This window comes from Abrus precatorius, unplaced genomic scaffold (assembly GCF_003935025.1).
Source record: "Abrus precatorius isolate BTA unplaced genomic scaffold, Abrus_2018 Scaffold3, whole genome shotgun sequence".
Taxonomy (NCBI): Eukaryota; Viridiplantae; Streptophyta; class Magnoliopsida; order Fabales; family Fabaceae; genus Abrus; species Abrus precatorius.
The window spans coordinates 34,868,623-34,880,740 of NW_020874373.1; the positions used below are offsets into that span (position 1 = coordinate 34,868,623).

Consider the following 12,118-nt stretch of genomic DNA (forward strand, 5'->3'; position numbering starts at 1 on the left):
AGGGCACACGTGGATGAAATCAAGAGAAAAGGCATTGCTATATATTCTGTTGATCGTAATACAGAAGAGGCCTGTGAAACAATGGCGGGTTCAATTAACCATCAAAACAATGCACAGTCAATTCATCTGTTGGAACGTGCGTATCCTATTTATCAATTCACTGCGTTCTTTTCTTCATTTCACGAATCATCAATTGTCTTATGACTTAAAAATCCGATAGTTTCATTTTATAAGGATACGTTCAAGAAACAAATGATGTTTTTTCTACATGTGGATCTCCGGATATACTTCTCTCTCCTTTCATTAAAGGAACTTATTCTTTAATCTTGTTTGTATATATATATATATATATATATATATCCAGTTTTGTTTTTAATTGTTAATCATCTGTTTTATTATTTCACACAATTAAGCTTTCAGTGCTTGAACATTATTCATTTTCTACTCCATAAGATAAAAAATTAAATGTTTCTGTGCTTGAACTTTAATGAAGCAGCTTCGGCCTCAAACCAAGCTGTGAACGAGGTTCCTTTTATAAGTCAGATTAATGAGTTAAATCAATTCGTTTCTGATCGTACACATAACAACGAAGCTGACATTTTGGAACAATTACAACGGCTGGAGTCTCACGGCAAGAAGAGAAACAGAAAAGTTGATTATTGGTTGAATGAACTACACAACTTGACAAACAGTGTTAAGGATACGCATAAGAAGCAGAAGCCTCTGGACTTGTCAAACGAATTCATCAGTAATGGTTTTGAGAAAAATGTTAGTAAGATGTGGGAACTTTTGAGAGATGATAAAGTCTTGGTCATTGGCGTACATGGAATGGGGAGAGTGGGCAAAACTTTGCTAGCAACTTATATGGAGAGTGAAATAAAAAAGAAATCTTTCAATGACGTCTTTTGGATTTCTGTTTCTCAAGAATGTAGCATTTCAAAACTGCAACATGACATCGCAAAAAAAATAAGAGTAAAGCTTGATGATGAAGATGATGAGAAACAAGAGCAACAAATTTGTCATTGGAGTTGGAAAAGAGAGAAAAAAAATCAATACTTATTTTGGACAATGTTTAGAATTATATAGATGCTAAGAAGGTAGGAATTCCTCTTGGAGTGATTGGAATTAAACTAATTGTCACAAGTCGCTTGAAAAACTTGTGTCAGCAGATGGATTGTCTGTTAGATAACATGATCAGAGTAGATCCTCTATCTTACACAGAAGCTATGAAGTTATTTTTACTAAAACTTGGACAATGCATTGTAAAGAGATGTTATGGTTTACCACTTGAAATCAGCAAGAAGGCCGTAAGTATGAAAGGGCGGGATCACGTTCGTTGGTGGGATCATGAATTAAAGAAAATTAGAAAAATGAAAATTAGAGAAGAGATCTTGAATGTGTTAAAGCTCAGCTATGATAATTTAGTGAAAAAGAAAATGCAAAATTGTTTTTTACACTGTGCATTATTACCCAATGACATTGAAAAACGAGAAGTGATTATGAAGCTAGTTGAAGGTGGAGTCTTAAATGGAAAAAGGAGTTTGGAGGAAATATTTAAGGAGGGACATATCATACTGGATAATCTCATAGATCATTCTATGTTGATGAATAGTGCAGAATATGATTGGGAGGACGAAGATTATTATATAGCAATGAATGGTTTGTTGAGGAAGATGGCATCTCATCTCTTGAAAGAGAGAGGGAGTTACACAGTGAAATGTGACGAAGAACTGGAAAAGATACCTGACATGCTGGAATGGAAAGTAGATTTTGGAACGGTTTCTTTGATGAATAACATTATAAGTGAAATCTCAGAGGACACATCTCATTGTTATCCACATTTGTCTACCTTGTTTTTGATTCGTAACCGCTTCAGTTGCATTCCGGAGTGTTTTTCACACACATGAATGCTCTAGCAATTCTTGATCTAGTGTCCAATTAACACGTCTACCGAATTCGGTGGGCAAATTGAAGTCTCTTGTTTCTTTAGTGCTCAAAAGATGTAAAGATTTGAAATATGTGCCTCTTTTGGGTGAGTTACAAGCATTATCAAGGTTGGTCATTTCAGATACTTCAATTGAAAACGTACCACAAGGCTTGAAAAATCTAATCAACTTGAAATGGCTTGACTTGTCCAAGAATCAACTTGAAATGGCTTTACTTCAATTCGTAACTGCCCTTGCCGAAAGACCTTGCTTATCTGCAGGTACAACTTCCTGGTATATGTCTAGGTAATGCTCTGTCTCTGTCACCTCACCCTCTTTCTTCCCTGGACACCATTGTTATTGAGAATTGCACGGGACTAGAGAACTTATTTTGTTTATCTGACTTTTGCTGTGGTCCTGTGTGGTTGAATGGAGGCAGAGACTTCAAGAACAAACTTGTTAACTTCAAGAGCTTAATGCTGGAATTATCATCACTGTTACTCACTGCAAATATCTCCTTCATTGAATTGCAATCGCTTACATTTATTATCTGCAAGTTATGTAGGTGTGACAGTGACTCTGGATCATCATTACTCACTACAAATATCGCCTTCAATGATTCACACTTGCTTACATTTATTATATGCAGGTTTTGTAGGTGTGGCAGAAAATTTGGTGTGAGCAACTCTAAGTGAGAGCATAACCAAATATCTAAACTCGTAAGACAAGAGAATGTTCCATTCAACCATAGCAAACCACAACAATCAGATAAACAAACTAAGTTCTTCAATTTTGTGCATTCCTCAAGCTCAATCTTCTTCACAGAAGGAGGGTGATGTGACAAAACATTACCTAAACATGTCCAATTATGATTATCATATAAAGCTAGATGAGTAAAGTCTTTTGGCACTAGATGGAGCAATTGTGGGCAATTCCGGAAACGTACCACTTTACACCCGTTCATTTTGACTGGATCAATAGAATTGTTAAACTCAAAATTGTCAAGCTCAGAATCCTCAACGTCTCCAACTAAACAGAGACTGTAGTTTTGGGAGAGAGATCTGTTTGAGACTTGTTCCACGAACTTATTGTAGCAGTGGCTGCGGATAAAGAAGACTCCAAAACATTCCAACTTACTCATCCTTATATTTCTATCCAAATCCAAATAAAAGGGTCAAAGATCAAGGTATTGTATGTTGATCAAACCGGATAGCACAGACCCTGAAATCAATCTCAATTGTTTATTGTTGGACAAATCAAGCCATTCTAAATTGATTAGATTTTGCAAGCCTTCTGGTACTTTATCAATTAAAGTATCTGGGACCTCAATCTACCCACTGAATTTGGCAGACATGTTATTTGGACATCGGATAGATCAAGAAGTGTTAAAGCATTCATGTGTGTGAAAAAACATTTTGTAATGCGACTGAAGCGATTACTAGCTAAAAGCAAGGTAGACAAACGTCGACAATAAGGAGATATGCCTTCTGGGATTTCTTTTATAAAGTTATCAATCAAGTAAACAGCCTCCAAATCTTCCCTCCATTCCTGTAGGTCAGGTATCTTTTCCAGTTTTTGGTTACAATTTACTATGTAACTCCCTCGCTCTTTCAATATATGATATGCCATCTTCTTCAACAAATCATTCATTTTTATATAATCCTTTTCCCCATGTTCTACGTTCAACATAGAATGGTCTGTGAGATCATCCAATATAACATGTCCCTTATCAAATATTTCCTCCAAACTCTTCTTTCCATTCAAGAATCCACCCTCAATAAGTTTCACAATCATCTCCTGTCTTCCAATAGTACCAGGCAATAATGCACAGTATAAAAAAATATTTTGCATCTCTTTATCCACTAAGTTATCATAGCTGAGCTTTAACCCATTGAAGACCTCTTCTTCCATTTCCATTTTTCTAACTTTCTTTAATTCATAATCCCATCCACAAATGTGATTTCGTCCTTTCATGATTATAGCCCTCTCGATGATTTCAACTGATAAACCATGACATTTCTCTACAATGGATTTAGCAATCTCTAGTTCTCAAGGTTTGCAGGTGTGCCGTGGTGTCCAAGTTTTAACAAAAACAGCTCCAAAGCTTCATTATGAGACAGAGGATCCACTCTAATCATGTTATTCGGCAAACAATCCATCTGTTGACAGATGTGTTTCAAACGACTTGTGACAATGAATTTAATTCCATTCACTCCAACAGGAATTCCCACTTTCTCACTTTCTGTGCATCTATATAACTCCATACATCGTCCAAGATCAAGACTAATTTTTCTCTCCTCTCCAACAAAGCCAATGACAATTTTTCTGCTTTTGTTTCTTCACAAGCTTTTTGATTAATCTTGACACCAATTACATCTGCAATATAATGTTGCAGTTCTAAAGTGCTGCATCCTTGAGAAACAGAAATCGAGAAGGTTTCCTTGAAAGTTGTCTTCCTCTTTATTTCACTCTCTATATAAGTTGCCAACAAAGTTTTACCCACTCCGCCAATTCCATGTATGCCAATCACATAGACTTTATCATCTCCCAGAAGTTTCCACATCTTCGTAATATTTTTCTCAAAACCATCACCGATGAATTGGTTGGACAGGACCAGAGGCTTCTGCTTCATATGCTTTTGCATTTCTTCTAGTAGACCTCAATTATTCATATCTACGGCCCTTCTTTTCAAGACCAGTAATTCATCCAACCAAGAATCAACTTGTCTCTTTCTTTTCTTGGCGCGGGACTCCAGCTGTTGTAATTGTTCCATAATGTCCCTTTCCTCGCGTGTAAGATCGGAAACCAGTTGATTTAACTCATTACCTATAGAAGTACCCGTGTCCACAGCTTGGTTGGAGGCCAAACCTGTTTCATTGAAGTTCAAACATAGAAACATTTAATTTTTTATTTTATTGAGTGGAAATTGAATAATGTTCAAGCACTGAAAGCTTAATTGTGTAAAATAATAAAATGGATGATTAAGAATTAAAAAGTACCCGTGCCCACAGCTTGGTTTGGCCTCAGAGCTACAGAAATACCCCGTGTCCACAGCTTGGTTGGAGACCAAACCTGTTTCATTGAAGTTCAAATATAGAAACATTTAATTTTTTCTTTTATTGAGTGGAAATTGAATAATGTTCAAGCACTGAAAGCTTAATTGTGTAAAATAATAAAACGGACGATTAAGAATTAAAAAAGAAAACTATGTCATGTGTGTGAAATGAAGAAAAGAACACAATGATAGATATGATTTATTTTTATGTTATCAATTATTTAGAATTTATTAATAATAATATTAAATTTTAGATGAAGAACTATGAAATCTTTAAACCTAAACATGGATTTAGGATGGTACAATGCCAGGAGCTTACTGAACAACCTAACTGGATTGTAAATTCACGGGCAACATCAGGTGATAATAATAAATTCATGGGGAAACAACAAAGTATGTGTTGCTACTACCACAGTAGGCAATGATCAAATATGTAATCCATAATTTTTCCATATTTTTCAAAAGATCAACCCTAAAATAAAAAAAAGGGGGGGCGAGGGTTCAAATAATTTGTCATCGAGCAAATAAATTAACTTTATAAATGGTACTTCTTCCATGGTTTTACCAAAGGAGATATCAAACATTACATGTTGAGGACATTTAAAAAAATAACTATAGGCAAATTTCAAAAAGGTTTAAGCAATTTTTAATGACCAAAAAATGAAATTAAGGCACAGGTGCTTCTATCACTCTAATTAATTATTTTGATTGGGCATGTATGTGTTCATGGCATGTTCTACTTGGACAAGTTCATTTGGAAAATACTTTGAAAAATGTCAAGAGAATTGATGCACCATGTTTTCTCGAAGGGGCCTACAGAATAGGGAATACTGGTGTTAGTGTTTGCGCTTCACGCTCTCTGTGATGAACTTTTATCCTTGTTTATTCAAATTATTTAGATAGTCATACACAAGTAATCTTTGATAATATGATACAATACTTAGATAATAATGTCGATAATTAGAAAAAGTTTTGTAATCAACAGCTGTAATATGTGTGTATAACCTAGTGTTATTGCTATATTATATATATGGTATGGACTTTTTCAAGTTCCTGTGGCCGAAGTACGAGGCATGCTCAAGGTTTAACATCTTTGGCTTAGAATGAAATCCTAAGGTGTTCACATCAATCCTAATTGATAATTTTTTTAACCTTTTTGCATTAATTAATCCTTTAATGGTCTTTTCTTTTTGTTATGTATATTTTGCTAAACTTTATTAGTGGGAAATTTCTGAGTTAACTGTATAATCACCTAACATATAAATCTTTCAAGTTAGCGAAGGAAAATGCACCCACTCAAAATAATTGAGTAAAATATTAATTAGTAAGAGAAAACTTATTATCAATTATATAATATATTTTTTATTGAACATTTTATTAATAAAAAAAAACCTAAATTGATATTTAAAGAGTTAAAAAAAAGGATAAAAAAAGCAAAAGCCACAATTTTTACTTTTATTTTTAAATTACTAAACAAGTTCCTCGTAATGGATTGAAAGTTGTACCAGTTGTTTGTGGATTGCCCAAATTGGCAACAGAACAGAAAGCAACGCCTCTATGTTTTACATGATAGACATGGGCTCTAGTTCTTGTGGCACCTCCATGAAATCTACGATGGCAATAGTTACATTCCCATTTATTAGATCCTAAATCTCTTACATGACCCAAAATTTCTGGATCCTTTATCGGACCCATGAATCCTGCAGCAATATAGCTTTTAAGATGAGTAATAACTTCAGCAGAATTGACAAATGAAATAGCAACGAAATCAACACCCTTACGAAAAATTACGTTATCTGGGACAGATAATTTTACGATTAAAGGAAAATGTTCACATGGTTCTTAACATGAAGTAGAAGTAGAACTAGCATTAACATAAAGAAAAGTGATAATATGATGTGTTATTAACGGTGGTGACATCCATAAGGCCAAAAAGAATAAAAAGGGTCACATCCACAAATGATAACTGAGGTTTGTTCACAAAGAAAGAAAATGATAATCGAAAGGCAGCTAACTCTGGTCATATCCTCTGCCCAAAAAATAAAAACCAAAAAAAGGACAACCCTACTCATCAAGTATAAATTCTGATCAGGCTTAATATGATTACATGCATCTCGTTGCTATTATGTGCATGATTACAATTTTTGCTCATTTCCTATTTTATGTTTTATGATTTATTCATTTTCTTAACATGAAGTAGAACTAACATTCACATAAAGATTTATACAAGCTAATTCTTCTAATCTATAATTTGGCCAAAGAAAAATTTGAAAATTCATTAGTTTTTTTTTTCTATCTCTGTTAAGATCTTTTCATTTTTTAGTCAAAAAATTATTACTTTTATTTTCATTGTAAAATATTATGTTTCTATACATACTATTTATATTCTTAAAATTTAAACAAATTACAATTCTCAACTCTCTACTACGTCTAGTGGATAAAATATTTTCAGTAACAAACAAATTATAATTTTTTTTTTGTTATTTTTAGATCTCTTGTCCATGTAATATATTTTTTTTATCAACGTTACTTTTTTCATTCTCCATGAAAGACAAAGTGGAATTTAAAAGAAAATAAAAGAAATGTACAAACTAGCATTCACACAAAATCAGCATTCTCCATGATAGAAAAAGTGGAAATTAAAAGAAAATAACAGAACTGTACACCTAAAATACAAATTGATATTATTTATATATATATATATATATGTATATATATATTGTTTTGTATTGATATAAAAAAAAATTAATAATTTTCATTATAATGTAAAGACAAAAATGCGGTGTGATGAGAAAGAAAAGTGTGTTCCCATAGTGTCAAGGTTGCTAAAATTCTAACCTAAAATACTAAGGCATTTATAACATGCATTCTCACTTTAGGCATTTTGTAAGTCTAAGGATAGTAGGTCACTAGAGTTAACATTCATTCCATAATATCGTCTACAATCAGCAGGTAGTCTACTAGATGTAGGGACATATATAGAAAAGATAAGCTCTAGCTAGAGTTATCATGATAGACAAACCAGACGTACATCCAAATTGCTATCATTACATAACTCTTCTAAGTCTAAAGTTACTCTGACTCGAGTATAGAACCTCACTCATATTATGCATAATTAGTGGCATGTGAGAGAACAAACAAACACAAAAATTAATAAACAACAAACAAATAAAAATAGTAGTCATTTACCCTAAAGTTTCATCGAATAAAATAACAGAACTGTATTTGATGGATAAAGAAAATTAATCTTTCCCTCCCCTCGAATCCATCTTTGCTTTTTTTTAATTAGTTAGTAAATTAGCAACGTGTTAAAAGTTATTAAACAGAAAAATAAAAATATATTATTAATTATATATTTAATTATTTATTAAATTATTAAAGAATTTTTACAAAAATAAAATTTATTTTTACAATGTTGAAGTACATTTTATTTTAGTCTATAAAAATTGTTATTTATTAAAAAAATTATTTTTATATTATTTTAAAATATTACATCAAATATAAAAGTAGATGAGATTCTAATATTACATCAAATATATATTTGACGAAAATAGATGAGATTCTAAAAGCTAAAAGGTTATTATTAATTGAAGTTATTAAGTTAACTTTTTAAACTATAAGTATTCGAGAAAAAAAAATAGCTATCAAATTAGTTGATAAATAGAAAATATTATAAAAGTATATGTTTATATGAATTTTTTTTTTACTTAATTATTTTTCGTCTCTATACTTATGTGACTTTGTCTATTCATATTTAGTCATAAAAAACTTTCAACTATTAAAATTAAATATATTTTATCACAAAATTTTGGGAAAAATTAACGAAAAAAATATATTGGAGATGTGACATGACGATAATTCGTATAGATTGACCAGCCTTAAAATATAGAATTTGAGGTAAGGAGCTTAATTTTAGCAACGTAAAAGTAATGAGACGAAATGCAGTTATTAGAACTAAAAGAATTAGAATCATATATAAACTAAAATAAAAGGAGCTGAAAGTGTCATTAATTTTTTTATATACAAATTATAATTTTTTAGAAAAATATATTTTTAGGTAATTATAACTTTAGATTTTATCAATTTTTTGAGGATACTACTAGCTTGAAGATAGATGGGGGGTATTATGAAGGTGAGGTGTGGTTTTTTCTTGAATAAAGACAGGGTATATGAAAATTTTTATTAAATAATAATATTAATAAATTATAAATTTAAAATAGCTTTTAAAAATATATAGTAAGTTAATGAGATGTTTCGTTCACTAAATATTTATACTTTAGTTAAATAAACTTACAAACTAATTAAATAAATTACATATTAACTGAAATGATCCTAATAAATACATTCCAAATATCAGTGTTCCAAACGTATCGTATTGCAAGGGATGACGAAAATCGTAGTAACTTTAACACATCAGGGAGATCCAAAAGGTGGGATAAAAGAAAGTTAAGCTAAAATTAATGCAAAGTAATATCGGTGAAATTAGAATTCGATATTAAGTAACCTCTTACTTGAAAGTGATTAGTCACAGTGGAAGTGGACTACTATTTTAAACTAATTTGACCTTTTATGTTAAGAGTTGAAATCGTGGAGAGTCACTAGTCTAGAGGTTTTATTGAACCATCACTTTTAACTTGAAAATAAAATTTATTAGAACAAGTTAAACATTTAAAACCAGTTGTTTTTATAATCTAATTCTACAGAAACTCTTCCAGTTATTTCAACCCTTCAAAGGATCAAAGCTTATTGCATCAAAATCTCCAGAATGAAAAAATAAGAAGAAAAAGAAAGGGCAAATGAGATAATATTGCATTAAAAATCCTAATAGCTAATTGCTATTCTATCTTGACACATCAGTTTAACCTTCTCTTTTATGAAATCATACTATAAAACATAAATTCCATATACTATTATTATGGATAAAGAAACGATTAATATAGAAATCAAAATGCTTAATATGGAAATCAAAATGCAATCTAAATATTTGACGTAACAATAGCACGTGAGCAAGAAAAAACCTTTAATGTGCGAACGCAAGGTACTGTGTCCACCGGCAAAAGAATCGTGGGAGAGGATTTCTCTGCCCTCGAACTCCAAAGGAATGTGGGACAACTGCCCCAAAAAGAAAAAATCGAGAGGGAGCCGTCGGAACCTTTGCCGCAAGTCACTCTAGAAGAGTGTGAGAGAGCAGCCAAAAGAAAGTCCTTGTTCAATGCCCAAATCACTTTTATAGGTAAAACTTAGAAAGAGAGATGGCCAACTTTCTGGGCCGGGTCGTCCGAATGTCTCCTTCCCTGGTTTATTTATTATTTTCTTTTATAAAAAATTTATTTTATTTGTTAGTTTATAATTTTTTTTAACTGTTGTAAAAATAAAAATTATGTTACACCGTTATTTTATTAATAAATTTCATTAAATTCAATATTACTGAATTATTTTAGAAGGAAATTTTTATATGTATTTTATTTTATATATATTTTATTTAGTAATTTACTTATTATAATATTTATTTTTTTATTTTATGTTATTTTAAAAATTATTTATTTTATAGATCCAAGGGACTTTTAAAGTTTCATATGTTAAAATATTAATAAAAGAAAAAAGAAATAATAAAATTTAAAAATATAAAATAAAGATTTTAAGTAATTTTTTAAAGTTGATAATAAGTATATTTTATTTTTAAAATATTAAATTTAATAATTTGATATTTAAAATCAATTGTAAAAATGCCATTTGCAAATGTATTTGTAATAAATTTAGCAAAATTAGTTCAACGGCAAATTTTAGTGGCCAAGGCAAAAAAAAAAAATTTAGATTCAATTCAAGTAGCTAAGCATGAAGAAATTTAAATTTTTTTATTGAGTTAAAAATTTTAATTTAAATTGACTATGAACCTTAAAATTTAAACATTATATTTTATTAGACAAGTTTTCCATTAGATAGAGTAATTTTATCGATTTTAATACATAATACTCCCTCCCTTTAATCTTTTTGATAAAAAAAAGAGATTAAATTATTAAAAAAATTAATTAAATTAGTTATATTTTTGTAATATAAATTTTATTCTAAAAATACTTATGGTATTAAATTGTATAATTAATAATATATATTTAATGATAATAATAAAAAATATAAAAAAAATTTAATAATTGATATATCTTGAATCTATCATTTCTTTTGTATAATAAAAAATTAAGAAATGTTTCTTTTTTTTTTTATAAAAAAAATGAAAGGAGTAATTTATCATTTTTAAAAATTTTATTTATAATAAAAAAGTAAAATATATATATAATTTATATTTATCTATGAAATTGTGAATATATATTTTAAAACAAAATAAAGAGAAAAGTAAGTAAAATATCTATTAAAATATTTAATAAACTCAATTTAATATTAAAAAATAAAAGTCATTTAATAAATTTAGAAAAAAATCCAATGTTACTTAATTATTTTAGAAGAAAATTTTTATATGCATTTTATTTTATATGTATTTTATTTAGTATTTTATTTTTTATAATATTTTTTTATTTTATCTTATTTTAAAATTATTTATTTTACAGATCTATTTAAAAATATTATTTTTATTCTAAACTAACAGACGCATTCAAAAAATATATTTAAGTAAATCTATTTAAAAATATTATTTTTATTCTAAACTAACAGACGCATTCAAAAAATATATTTAAGTAATAAATTAATTAATCGAACAAATTTATGTGTTCACATTATTAATATTTAAATTTTAATATTTATTAAATTTATATATGTTAAAAATGAAAACATTTTTACTTTTACTTATTAATAAATATATAACTCGACGAGTCTGCATTAAATTATTTTTAATTTATTTTTAATAGTTTTTCAAAAAATTAAATAACTTTAATAAAATATAACGTACTTGGAATGTTTAGTATGATTACAGAATATAGATGTCCGAATAGCCCTTGTGATACGTGGCCTGTTCAATGCTTATGCTAGCTATAATAATATATGAACATGACAAAAGCTTGATAATTAAAGTTATATCAAGAATTAGTAATAATTTATGAAATTACTATAGAAATATAAAATAATGTTTTTGATTGTATATTAATGTGACTAGGTGATTATGCCAATAATTACTACCAAGTCTTCCAAA

At 29.3% G+C, this 12,118-nt stretch overlaps 1 protein-coding gene across 1 annotated transcript; it reads left to right on the forward strand.

The window, feature by feature from the left end:
* Positions 1-465: 465 nt before the first annotated feature.
* Positions 466-2,606, forward strand: LOC113862562 (disease resistance protein RFL1-like). Its single transcript, XM_027495642.1, has 4 exons — positions 466-1,018; positions 1,087-1,778; positions 2,207-2,486; positions 2,575-2,606. Exons 1-4 carry the CDS (start codon positions 466-468, stop codon positions 2,604-2,606), a joined length of 1,557 nt encoding a protein of 518 aa, XP_027351443.1.
* Positions 2,607-12,118: the final 9,512 nt, after the last annotated feature.